General features: G+C 39.4%; 1 protein-coding gene across 11 annotated transcripts in view; it reads left to right on the top strand.

Moving 5' to 3' along the window:
- Window positions 1-15,000, top strand: part of eya1 (EYA transcriptional coactivator and phosphatase 1) — a 143,784-nt gene that overhangs the window by 21,943 nt on the left and 106,841 nt on the right. For 4 of the 11 annotated variants that reach the window (XM_042298698.1, XM_042298704.1, XM_042298706.1 and 1 more), the window contains 3 exons: window positions 4,058-4,135; window positions 8,985-9,051; window positions 9,758-9,903. In XM_042298698.1, the coding sequence (XP_042154632.1) occupies window positions 4,058-4,135; window positions 8,985-9,051; window positions 9,758-9,903 (291 nt within the window). Of the gene's footprint in view, window positions 1-1,123; window positions 1,190-4,057; window positions 4,136-8,984; window positions 9,052-9,757; window positions 9,904-15,000 lie in introns of all 11 variants that reach the window. The other 7 variants (XM_042298695.1, XM_042298703.1, XM_042298696.1 and 4 more) reach the window with 4 other exon arrangements.

Here is a 15,000-nt window from a genome sequence, read left to right on the forward strand (position 1 = left end):
ACTATAGGACTATAGGACACGGGACAGGAATAGGCTGAGCCCTGTAGACAATCAGGTAAATACTGATGTAACACATTTAAACATTAAACTTGACACAATGGTTGTGGTACGAAATGATGTTTGCACAGAAAACGTTGTGATTATCATTGTGCAGAAAATACACTCCGTTGTAATCACAACCATTCTACCAATTGCGTTGTAGCTTCATCAGTTGTACACTTTAAGTTTGTGCGGGTAGCAGAGCAGAGAAAGAGTGGACTTTTTCTTTTTTAACCTCTTCGAGAGGAGGCTATTTCTTTTTGTGTAGCATTTTATGCATCTGCTAAAGTTGTGAAATGCCTGAATGGCAATAAAACGTCTCCAGGTGCCCCGTTGAAAATCGCGATCTGTTTTCCATTTTCAAAAAAGGTGAAGTCAACAAATGAAAACGTGGTACCACTTCTTTCCTCCAGTCTTACTTCTCTGTAGTTCTGAATAACATGGGAAACTACTAGTGACCCGATGGCTTGTAGACTTACTGCATTGGTTTTAATACACAATTTAAAAAGGGCCCCTTGTATTTGATCTAGATATGAAAACGATATGAAAACGATATGAAAACGATATGAAAACGATATGAAAACGATCTGCTTTGTAAATGTGATGCTATTGTCTCTGTGTTTACAGAGGAACTATTAGCAGTATATTTAAACGCCCATGTAATTATTCAAAAGCGCATGGTATGAAAATGGGTTGTAGTTTTGCATGTGGTTTGTACATGTCCCTATTGACTCAGGTGAGTAGGCTTGTTGTGTCCTCCCAAACCACCACTCTCTCTAGTTGAACCTACGTCGCTAGCAGGGCGCTATTACAAACCCACTCATGCGCTTCAAAGTCTACCTTAAAAAAAAATGTCATCTTGATAGGAAAAAGGGATAACGCTTTCTTGTGGTTTAGGGAGTGAGTGCGTCCCAAATTGCAACCTGTTCCCTATGTAGTGCACTACTTTTGACCGATTGTTTGACAAAAGCAGTGCTCTCCGTAGGAAGTAGGGTGTAATTTGTCCTCTGCAGGACAAAGAGCCTGTCGTAGAGCCGCGGTGAAGTCAGATTGTCATGTATCCTATTCTCTGTTTCCCATATAGGTGATAACATCACAATGCTCACCACAGCTGACTGGTTGTTAAGCACTAGCTCACAGTCGGCTGCAGGTCGGTGCAGTTCAGGTGTGGATATGAAAGGACAATACTTGGTGTTTCAACTTAGAAAAAACAAGAAAGAGAAGAAAAAAAAAACATCTTGTGCTTTTACTCTTTTTTTTTTTATACCACTATAAATGAAAAGATCCCAATTAATTAACTGTTCTCAATTGATAACAAATCTATTTTTAATTCTAAGAGTTTCTTCAACTATTGTGCCTTTCATGGCGTTAATGTTGCACTCGTGTTATGCTGAGTGTGTGAAGCATGGTTTGAGACTGGCTGGGTTATGGATCCTGTGGACACCTTGCCTTGTTTTGATTGATTGATTGGTTCCTGTCTGCCGTTGTTCCGTGCTGTGTTTCATGAGTACGGTGGTTATCGTGTGTTTCTCTGTGAACACCTGAGTGTGACCTTTGACCTTTAGTCTGTGCATGCAGTGTTACACCACGATGTCCCCTCATTATATTAGCTAGTATACCTACACACACACACACACACACACACACACTCATGTGCACAGACACACACACACACACTCACGTGCACAGACACACACACACACACACTCACATGCACAGACACACACACACACTCACGTGCACAGACATACACACACACACTCACGTGCACAGACACACACACACACACTCACGTGCACAGACACACACACACACACACTCACGTGCACAGACACACACACTCACATGCACAGACACACACACTCACGTGCACAGACACACAAACACTCACGTGCACAGACACACACACACATCCTATTTCTCTGTATTGTATTATCCCTACCTAAATGTGTTATTCCAAAAACACTCTCCCTCCCACTCTCCCTCCTACTCTCCCTCCTACTCTCCCTCTCCCTCCCACTCGCCCTCCTACTCTCCCTCCTACTCTCCCTCTCCCTCCCACTCGCCCTCCTACACTCCCTCCTACTCTCCCTCCTACTCTCCCTCTCCCTCCTACTCTGCCTCCTACTCTCCCTCCCACTCTCCCTCCTACTCTCCCTCCTACTCTCCCTCCCACTCTCCCTCCTACTCTCCCTCCTACTCTCCCTCCTACTATCCCTCCCACTCTCCTCTCCCTCCTACTCTCCCTCCCACTCTCCCTCCTACTCTCCCTTCTACTTTCCCTCCCTCTCTCCCTCCCTCTCTCCCTCCCTCCCTCTCTCCCTCATACTCTCCCTCTCTCCCTCCCTCCCTCTCTCCCTCCCTCTCTCCCTCATACTCTCCCTCTCTCCCTCCCTCTCTCCCTCATACTCTCCCTCCCTCTCTCCCTCCCTCCCTCTCTCCCTCATACTCTCCCTCCCTCTCTCCCTCCCTCTCTCCCTCCCTCTCTCCCTCCCTCCCTCTCTCCCTCATACTCTCCCTCCCTCTCTCCCTCCCTCTCTCTCGTCAACAATTCCTCAGCAGAACGATCAAAGTAAAACACGACAGGGAAAAGCTTCTTTAAAAACATGAGAGACACACCGAGCATGACTCCCTTTACCCACATGATGTGAATTTGTTTTGCCCCCTTCTTCTTCTCTATATCACCCCCCCCTTCCCATCCCAAAGCCTGCTTGCTGCCTGATGTGAAATGAATTGATTTCAAAGATTCCCTAGCTGTCAGATAACTGTAAAATCCTCTCCACTGAGCCATCAGTGTTATAACTCTGAGAGGCTCAGCGGGGCAGGGGGTCACGCTCCATTCGCTACAGTTCTTAAAACAGATTTTATACACATTATATTGTCTTGACATTTCAATCGTATTTGCACGTCCATGCAGACTGACTCCCTCTCCATGCAGGGGCCATTTTACACCAGTATCCATTGACTGTGTTTATCTTTCTTTCCCCCTTGACGCTACATTATAACATGGGGTAAGCCATACAGTAATTAGTGACCATGAATTATTATGTTATGTTAATTGGATATATAATGTTAATTATATATTAATTGATTGATTACTTTGATTGATGGATGGATTAAAATGTATTGACGGGCTGTAGTTTGCCTGTTACTGTTGAATTCTTGCTGTAACAGTGTATGATCAAACTGTGGATGGGACAAACGAATAGACAGTACATAGAAGAGCGGTTGAATGATGGTTTGGTTTTTATTCATAGTTAAGTCAACAGGTTGAAATGAGGAAGGTCTCTTTGTTGGTTTAATTGATTAACAATTAGGCAAATGTTTTATTTCCCTCAAATGTGTGTTGAGAGATAATTTATTGTAATTTAATCTAATTTATTCTAATCTACGCTGAGGAGCGTTATGTTTTATTTTCATTTTAATCCCATGTAATTACATGTAGATGATCCCTAAAATTATTCCAACAAACATTATTATTCTAAATTCCATTTAGAAAAAAATGATTAGGCTCTAGTCTAAAAGAACAGAATGTAAAAGTTGTGATGAATATTAGTCAAATATTTCCCCTCCTGCATTTCACCACAGTATTGTTTATAGCACATTCCACTGAGTTTGCTCCACTGTAGTTCCGGCTGTAGTTCCGGCTGTAGTTCCAGCTGTAGTTCCGGGGTAGTTCCGGCTGTAGTTCCGGCTGTAGTTCCGGCTGTAGTTCCGGTGTAGTTTTGGGTGTATGTTCAAAGACATCCCAAACTACTAAACTCACCAGTCATAGTGTCAGTTGGTATGTGTGTGTGTGTGTGTGTGTGTGTGTGTGTGTGTGTGTGTGTGTGTGTGTGTGTGTGTGTGTGTGTGTGTGTGTGTGTGTGTGTGCGTTTGTGTGTGTGTGTGCTGACTGTGTGTGTGTGGGCCGATGGTGTGTGTGTGTGTGGTGTGTGTGTGTGTGTGTGTGTGTGTGTGCTGACGGTGTGTGTGTGTGTGTGTGTGCTGACCGTGTGTGTGTTGTCTTTGTCCCCAGTTAAAACAGAACCAATGAGCAGCAGTGACATCACCACCCCAGTAGCCGACGCCTCCCTAGACAGCTTCTCAGGATCAGGTGAGACGGGAGGGGACCCGTGTGTGTGTTTGCATGCTGCGTAAAATAAAATATAATGTGTGAATAGCAGAGCAGTAGAATGATCTGGTTTCCTCAGCTGGATCTGTATCCAACTCATGTTGAATGTCAGCAATATATGGTAATCTTTTCCACCTCCGCCAAACATCACATATAACTAAACATCACATAACTACCCATTATAATTAAACATCACTACCCATTATAATTAAACATCACTACCCAGTATAATTAAACATCACTACCCAGTATAATAAACATCACAACCCAGTATAATTAAACATCACTACCCATTATAATTAAACATCACTACCCATTATAATTAAACATCACTACCCATTATAATTAAACATCACTACCCAGTATAATTAAACATCACTACCCAGTATAATTAAACATCACTACCCAGTATAATTAAACATCACTACCCAGTATAATTAAACATCACTACCCATTATAATTAAACATCACTACCCATTATAATTAAACATCACTACCCATTATAATTAAACATCACTACCCATTATAATTAAACATCACTACCCAGTATAATTAAACATCACTACCCATTATAATTAAACATCACTACCCAGTATAATTAAACATCACTACCCAGTATAATTAAACATCACTACCCATTATAATTAAACATCACTACCCAGTATAATTAAACATCACTACCCAGTATAATTAAACATCACTACCCAGTATAATTAAACATCACTACCCATTATAATTAAACATCACTACCCATTATAATTAAACATCACTACCCAGTATAATTAAACATCACTACCCAGTATAATTAAACATCACTACCCAGTATAATTAAACATCACTACCCATTATAATTAAACATCACTACCCAGTATAATTAAACATCACCTCACTACCCATTATAATTAAACATCACTACCCATTATAATTAAACATCACTACCCAGTATAATTAAACATCACTACCCATTATAATTAAACATCACTACCCAGTATAATTAAACATCACTACCCAGTATAATTAAACATCACTACCCAGTATAATAAACATCACTACCCATTATAATTAAACATCACTACCCAGTATAATTAAACATCACCTCACTACCCAGTATAATTAAACATCACCTCACTACCCAGAATAATTAAACAGCACTACCCAGTATAATTAAACATCACTACCCAGTATAATTAAACATCACTACCCAGTATAATTAAACATCACCTCACTACCCAGTATAATTAAACATCACTACCCAGTATAATTAAACATCACCTCACTACCCAGTATAATTAAACATCACATCACTACCCAGTATAATTAAACATCACTACCCAGTATAATTAAACATCACTACCCAGTATAATTAAACATCACTACCCAGTATAATTAAACATCACTACCCAGTATAATTAAACATCACCTCACTACCCAGAATAATTAAACATCACTACCCAGTATAATTAAACATCACTACCCAGTATAATTAAACATCACTACCCAGTATAATTAAACATCACATCACTACCCAGTATAATTAAACATCACTACCCAGTATAATTAAACATCACTACCCAGTATAATTAAACATCACATCACTACCCAGTATAATTAAACATCACTACCCAGTATAATTAAACATCACTACCCAGTATAATAAACATCACTACCCAGTATAATTAAACATCACTACCCAGTATAATTAAACATCACCTCACTACCCAGAATAATTAAACATCACTACCCAGTATAATTAAACATCACTACCCAGTATAATTAAACATCACTACCCAGTATAATTAAACATCACTACCCAGTATAATTAAACATCACATCACTACCCATTATAATTAAACATCACTACCCAGTATAATTAAACATCACATCACTACCCAGTATAATTAAACATCACTACCCAGTATAATTAAACATCACAACACTACCCAGTATAATTAAACATCACTACCCAGTATAATTAAACATCACCTCACTACCCATTATAATTAAACATCACTACCCAGTATAATTAAACATCACTACCCAGTATAATTAAACATCACTACCCAGTATAATTAAACATCACTACCCAGTATAATTAAACATCACTACCCAGTATAATTAAACATCACATCACTACCCATTATAATTAAACATCACCTCACTACCCAGTATAATTAAACATCACATCACTACCCAGTATAATTAAACATCACCTCACTACCCAGTATAATTAAACATCACCTCACTACCCATTATAATTAAACATCACTACCCAGTATAATTAAACATCACATCACTACCCAGTATAATTAGACATCACTACCCAGTATAATAAAACATCACATCACTACCCAGTATAATTTAACATCACTACCCAGTATAATTTAACATCACTACCCAGTATAATTAAACATCACTACCCAGTATAATTAAACATCACATCACTACCCAGTATAATTAAACATCACTACCCAGTATAATTAAACACATACAGTTACAGTTACATACAGTTACAGTTATATACAGTTACAGTTATATACAGTTACAGTTATATACAGTTACAGTTATATACAGTTACAGTTACATACAGTTATATACAGTTACAGTTACATACAGTTACAGTTACATACAGTTATATACAGTTACAGTTACATACAGTTACAGTTACATACAGTTACAGTTACAGTTACAGTTACATACAGTTACAGTTACATACAGTTACAGTTACATACAGTTATATACAGTTACAGTTACATACAGTTACAGTTACATACAGTTACAGTTACATACAGTTACATACAGTTACAGTTATATACAGTTACAGTTACATACAGTTATATACAGTTACAGTTACATACAGTTACAGTTACATACAGTTACAGTTACATACAGTTATATACAGTTACATTTATATACAGTTACAGTTACATACAGTTATATACAGTTACAGTTACATACAGTTACAGTTACATACAGTTATATACAGTTACAGTTACATACAGTTACAGTTACATACAGTTACAGTTACAGTTACAGTTACATACAGTTACATACAGTTACATACAGTTACAGTTACATACAATTACAGTTACATACAGTTATATACAGTTACAGTTATATTCAGTTACAGTTACATACAGTTATATACAGTTACAGTTACATACAGTTACAGTTACATACAGTTACATACAGTTACAGTTACATACAGTTACAGTTACATACAGTTACAGTTACATACAGTTATATACAGTTACAGTTATATACAGTTACATACAGTTATATACAGTTACAGTTATATACAGTTACATACAGTTACATACAGTTACAGTTACAGTTACATATAACATGCCATTACAGTTACATGCCAGACATCTACAGTAGTTTGTCTTAAATTGCACCCTATTTCGTATATAGTGCACTACTTTAGACCAGGGCCCATAATAGTCAAAGTCCCATAGTCTCTGGTCAACAATGGTGCGCTATATATAAAATAGGATGCAATTTGGGACACATCCTTAGTATCCCCCTCCCCGTCCCTACGGAAACTAAATACTTTGTTTTTTTTTGTCCAATTAGACAGATGTTATAGAACGATGTCAGTTGACATTTGAACCTGGTTCAGTGATTTTTATTTTTTATTTAACCTTTATTTAACTAGGCAAGTCAGTTAAGAACAAATTCTTATTTATAATGACGGCCTGCCCCGGGTCAAACCCTGACCCTGACGCACGCTGGGCCAATTGTGCAGCGCCCTATGGGACTCCCAATGTGATACAGACCAGGATCAAAACAGGGTCTGTGGTAACGCCTCTAGCACTGAGATGCAAATTTACTAACTGTATTTATTGTTTTTAATGATTAATGGATCAATAAAATTATTATCATTTCAAAAAAGTGTAACTGCATTACATTTGGTGTGTTATTTTAACAAGAAATTATTTTAAAGATTTTTACTCAAAACTATACACTAAGCACCGATTTAAAATAGCCTTTAGTAAGTGCAAAGACAACGTGAAAATGCAGCATTGGTCACAGTAGGTTTGTGTTGAAAAACGTTGATTAGGAAGTGCATCCACAGTGATATGCCCTGTGTTTCATGAAGGAATGATAATGTGGTAGCGCTAGTTACAAGCAATCACTTTCAATTTGGTCCCTGGCCTGGCCTTGAAGCCTGGGTTTGGATCCCAAATGGCACACTATTCCCTATATATGGGCCCTGGTCAAAAGTAGTGCACTATAAGGGAATAGGGTTCCATTTGAGACAGGCCCCAGGCAACAGGCCCACATTGATTCAGACCATTCTGAGTGTGTTTACACCAGCCTAGCTGTCGTCATGGCAGCGCCAAAGTATCTCACAGAGGCTATATCCCAAATAGCACCCTATTCCTTACACTCTTAGAAAAAAAGGGTTCCAAAAAATGTTTCTTCGGCTGTCCCATGTGAGAACTCTTTTTGGTTCCAGGGTTAGGGTTTCCACCTTCTGTGGAAAAGGTTCTACATGGAACCCAAAAGGGTTCTACCTGGAACCAGAAAGGGTTCTCCTATGGGGACAGCCGAAGTACCATTTTGGGGTGCCATTTGGGACACAGAATATACGCTGGTCAGCAGAATAAACCCTCAGGGTTTTTACCTTCATTATTGCGCCCCGGGTTTTAAACCTTAAATAAGGTTGGGGAAATAAATGGAGTAACGCAAAACAATCACACTTTCCTAGGAATCCAGAAGTTCTGTTGGCGAAAGATAATATTTACTTTTATTTACCTTATATCTTTAATGTTTAAATATTTACTTGTCCCCCCCCCTTCTTCTTTCTCTTCAACTCTCTCTCTCTCAGTTATTGGAACCAGTGGCTTCAGCCCAAGACAAACACACCAGTTCTCCTCACAGATTTACCCTTCCAAGTAAGGCTTCTTTTATTTAGCTTCAGAAAATAAACGGCATCCCAACTTCATTGGGTTCCTTTAATTAGATCCTGCTGCGAGATGTGGAGGTTTCTACCTGCTTTGTTTGCCTGGATGTCTGTCGTTTGTGCACTTACAAAATCAGTTGTAATTATTATCTTGTCCTTTGCGACATATACTTCTCATTTTGCTGTCCTAGTGCTAGTCTTACTCTTGAACTAATTAGTATCTCTCTTTACGAGCTTCTGACAACTATGTAACCTTATGTAGCAGAATCACAAAGACTGTGTCTGTATTGTTATGGTTTTATGTATTTGGTCAAATATGTTCCTCCTCTCTCTCTTCCTCTCTTTCTTTCTCTCTTTCTTTCTCTCTCTCTTTCTCTCTCTCTTTCTCTCTCTTCTTCTCTTTCTTCCTCTCTTTTCCTCTCTCTTTCTCTCTCTCTTTCTCTCTCTCTTCCTCTCTTTCTTTCTCTCTCTCTTCCTCTCTTTCTTTCTCTCTCTCTTCCTCTCTCTCTCTTTCTCTCTCTCTTCCTCTCTCTCTCTTTATCTCTCTTCCTCTCTTTCTTTCCTTCTCTCTCAAACTTTCTTTTTTTCTTTCTTTCTTTCTCTCCTTTCCTTCTTTCTTTCTTTCTTCTTTCTTTCTCTCTTTCATTTGATTTATTTCTCTCTATCTCTCTCTTCTCCTTGTTTCTTTTCTGAAATAGCAGACCGTATCCACATATTCTCCCTACTCCTTCATCCCAAAATATGTCTGCGTACGGTCAGACACAGTACACCACAGGAATGCAGCAGGCCTCAGCCTATGCTAGCTACCCCCAGCCTGGACAACCCTACGGGATACCTGCCTATGGTAAGCACAGGCCAAACCCATGCCTCCTGAATATTACATGAACTTTACATTACAAACCCATCACTTCCATTTCAAACCCATCACTTCCATTTCAAACCCATCACTTCCATTTCAAACCCATCACTACCATTTCAAACTCATCACTTCCATTTCAAACCCATCACTTCCATTACAAACCCATCACTTCCATTACAAACCCATCACTTCCACTACAAACCCATCACTTCCATTTCAAACCCATCACTTCCATTACAAACCCATCACTTCCATTTCAAACCCATCACTTCCAGTACAAACCCATCACTTCCACTACAAACCCATCACTTCCATTTCAAACCCATCACTTCCATTACAAACCCATCACTTCCATTACAAACCCATCACTTCCATTACAAACCCATCACTTCCATTTCAAACCCATCACTTCCATTACAAACCCATCACTTCCATTACAAACCCATCACTTCCATTTCAAACCCATCACTTCCATTACAAACCCATCACTTCCATTACAAACCCATCACTTCCACTACAAACCCATCACTTCCATTACAAACCCATCACTTCCATTTCAAACCCATCATTTCCATTTCAAACCCATCACTTCCATTACAAACCCATCACTTACAAACCCATTTCCATTTCAAACCCATCACTTCCATTTCAAACCCATCACTTCCATTACAAACCCATCACTTCCATTTCAAACCCATCACTTCCATTTCAAACCCATCACTTCCATTTCAAACCCATCACTTCCATTACAAACCCATCACTTCCACTACAAGCCCATCACTTCCATTACAAACCCATCACTTCCATTACAAACCCATCACTTCCACTACAAGCCCATCACTTCCACTACAAACCCATCACTTCCACTACAAGCCCATCACTTCCACTACAAACCCATCACTTCCACTACAAGCCCATCACTTTCACTACAATCCCATCACTTCCACTACAAGCCCATCACTTCCACTACAAACACATCACTTCCACTACCAGTCCATCAGTTCCATTTCAAACCCATCACTTCCATTACAAGCCCATCAGTTCCATTTCAAACCCATCACTTCCATTACAAACCCATCACTTCCACTACAAACCCATCATTTCCACTACAAGCCCATCACTTCCACTACAAACCCATCACTTCCACTACAAGCCCATCACTTCCACTACAAACCCATCACTTCCACTACAAGCCCATCAGTTCCATTTCAAAACCATCACTTCCATTACAAACCCATCACTTCCATTTCAAACCCATCACTTCACTTTTCAAACCCTTCACTTCCATTACCAACCCATCACTTCCATTTCAAACCCATCACTTCCAGTACAAACCCATCACTTCCACAAACCCAACGTCCATTTCAAATCCATCACTTTACAAACCCATCACTTCCATTACAAACCCATCACTTCCACCAAACCCATCACTTCCATTTCAAACCCATCACTTCCATTACAAACCCATCACTTCCACTACAAACCCATCACTTCCATTTCAAACCCATCACTTCCATTACAAACCCATCACTTCCATTACAAACCCATCACTTCCATTTCAAACCCATCACTTCCCTTTCAAACCCATCACTTCCATTTCAAACCCAACACTTCCATTACAAACCCATCACTTTCACTACAAACCCATCACTTCCACTACAAGCCCATCACTTCCACTACAAACCCATCACTTCCACTACAAGTCCATCAGTTCCATTTCAAACCCATCACTTCCATTACAAACCCAGCAGTTCCATTTCAAACCCATCACTTCCACTACAAGCCCATCACTTCCACTACAAGCCCATCAGTTCCATTTCAAACCCATCACTTCCATTACAAACCCATCACTTCCACTACAAACCCATCATTTCCACTACAAGCCCATCACTTCCACTACAAACCCATCACTTCCACTACAAGCCCATCACTTCCACTACAAGCCCATCACTTCCACTACAAGCCCATCAGTTCCATTTCAAACCCATCACTTCCATTACAAACCCATCACTTCCATTTCAAACCCATCACTTCCTTTTCAAACCCTTCACTTCCATTACAAACCCATCACTTCCATTTCAAACCCATCACTTCCATTTCAAACCCATCACTTCCATTTCTGCATACTAGATGTATCTGTATCATCAGGGCACCTCATGCCACACATGCAAATACACTTATATTACTTATAGTTAGCTATATTACACATATCTTTTGTAAAATAGAATTAACTGTGATAATAATATGTCTATACAGTGGGGCAAAAAAGTATTTAGTCAGCCACTATAAACTTTTGTTATTAACCAAATACTTATTTTCCACCATTATTTGCAAATGAATTCATTAAAAATCCTACAATGTGATTTTCTGGAAACAAAATGTTAATTTTGTCTGTCATAGTTGAAGTGTACCTATGATGAAAATTACAGGCCTCTCTCATCTTTTTAAGTGGGAGAACTTGCACAATTGGTGGCTGACTAAATACTTCTTTGCCCCACTGTATATGATAAAGATACAGTGCCCTCAAGTATGTTGTTGTGTTACAGCCTGAATTTTAAATGGATTAAATTGAGATTGTGTGTCACTGGACTCTACACACAAACACCACATCATGTCAAAGTGGGAATTGTGTTTTTTAGACATTTTTTTTCCCCTACAAATTAATTATACATGACAAGCTGAAATGTCTTAAGTATTCAAGCTCTTTGTTACGGCAAGCCTAAATAAGTACTAAAGATGTGTTTAACAAGGCACGTAATAAGTTGCATGGACTCTTGTGTGCAATAATAGTGTTTAACGTGATGTTTGAATGACTACATCATATCGGCATCCCACATATAATTATCTGTAAGGTCCCTCAGCCGAGCAGTGAATTTCAAACACAGATTCAACCCCAAAGACCAGGGAGGTTTTCCATTTCCTCATAAAGAAGGGCACTTATTGGTAGATGGGTATAAAACATTTAAAAAAGTAGACATTAAATATCCCTTTGAGCATGGTGAAGTTATTAATTACACTTTAGATGGTGTATCAATAAAACCTGCTTCAGTCTGCTTTCCAACAGACACTGGGAGACAAATTCACCTTTCAGCAGGACAATAACCTAAAACACAAGGCCAAATCTACACTGGAGTTGCTTACTAACACGAAGACATTGAATGTTCCTGACTGGCCTAGTTACAATTTTGACTTAAATAAGCTTTGAAATCTATTTGCAAATAATGGTGGAAAATAAGTATTTGGTTAATCCTATAAAGACTCACAGCTCTTAGAGACTTACCCAGAAAGACTCACAGCTCTTAGAGACTTACCCAGAAAGACTCACAGCTCTTAGAGACTTACCCAGAAAGACTCACAGCTCTTAGAGACTTACCCAGAAAAGACTCACAGCTCTTAGAGACTTACCCAGAAAGACTCACAGCTCTTAGAGACTTACCCAGAAAAGACTCACAGCTCTTAGAGACTGACCCAGAAAGACTCACAGCTCTTAGAGACTGACCCAGAAAGACTCAAAGCTCTTAGAGACTTACCCAGAAAGACTCACAGCTCTTAGAGACTTACCCAGAAAGAGACTTAGAGACCCAGAAAGACTCACAGCTCTTAGAGACTTACCCAGAAAGACTCACAGCTCTTAGAGACTTACCCAGAAAGACTCACAGCTCTTAGAGACTTACCCAGAAAGACTCACAGCTCGTAGAGACTTACCCAGAAAGACTCACAGCTCTTAGAGACTTACCCTGAAAGACTCACAGCTCTTAGAGACTTACCCAGAAAGACTCACAGCTCTTAGAGACTTACCCAGAAAGACTCACAGCTCTTAGAGACTTACCCAGAAAGACTCACAGCTCTTAGACACTTACCCAGAAAGACTCAAAGCTCTTAGAGACTTACCCAGAAAGACTCACAGCTCTTAGAGACTTACCCAGAAAGACTCACAGCTCTTAGAGACTTACCCAGAAAGACTCACAGCTCTTAGAGACTTACCCAGAAAGACTCAAAGCTCTTAGAGACTTACCCAGAAAGACTCACAGCTCTTAGAGACTTACCCAGAAAGACTCACAGCTCTTAGAGACTTACCCAGAAAGACTCACAGCTCTTAGAGACTTACCCAGAAAGACTCACAGCTCTTAGACACTTACCCAGAAAGACTCAAAGCTCTTAGAGACTTACCCAGAAAGACTCACAGCTCTTAGAGACTTACCCAGAAAGACTCACAGCTCTTAGAGACTTACCCAGAAAGACTCACAGCTCTTAGAGACTTACCCAGAAAGACTCACAGCTCTTAGAGACTTACCCAGAAAGACTCACAGCTCTTAGAGACTTACCCAGAAAGACTCACAGCTCTTAGAGACTTACCCAGAAAGACTCACAGCTCTTAGAGACTTACCCAGAAAGACTCAAAGCTCTTAGAGACTTACCCAGAAAGACTCACAGCTCTTAGAGACTTACCCAGAAAGACTCACAGCTCTTAGAGACTTACCCAGAAAGACTCACAGCTCTTAGAGACTTACCCAGAAAGACTCACAGCTCGTAGAGACTTACCCAGAAAGACTCACAGTTGTAATTGCTACCAAAGGTGATTGTTTGAACCTCCCATAACGATGTTCTTTATTTGTCCGAAGTCTTTAAAAGGACTTGAACACCCCATAACGATATTCTTTATTTATCCAAAGACTTTAAAAGGACTTGAACCCCCCATAACGATGTTCTTTATGAACTGTCCAATATGACTTAGGAATTTAGAACATGCATCACAATGATACCCTATCCCCTATATAGTGCACTACTTTTCACCAGAAGTAGTGCACTACAATATATAGAGAATAGCATGCGATTTGGAACGCACAGAGTGTTTGTTTGAGTGGTAGTGAACCTGCCATGGCATAGGAAAGAGGTTGACTTTGAGTCAATATAACCGACTGGCAGTTGGACTAACAACAAACACTAGTAGCAAGTGTGTTGTTTTTATTACTTGTGCAATAATTCAGAGATCGTCCATCTTTTAGCCATTCAAACGTGCTACGTCATTCAAACGTGCTACGTCATTCAAACATGCTACGTCATTCAAACATGCTACGTCAT

Source organism: Oncorhynchus tshawytscha, linkage group LG16 (assembly GCF_018296145.1).
Source record: "Oncorhynchus tshawytscha isolate Ot180627B linkage group LG16, Otsh_v2.0, whole genome shotgun sequence".
NCBI lineage: Eukaryota > Metazoa > Chordata > Actinopteri > Salmoniformes > Salmonidae > Oncorhynchus > Oncorhynchus tshawytscha.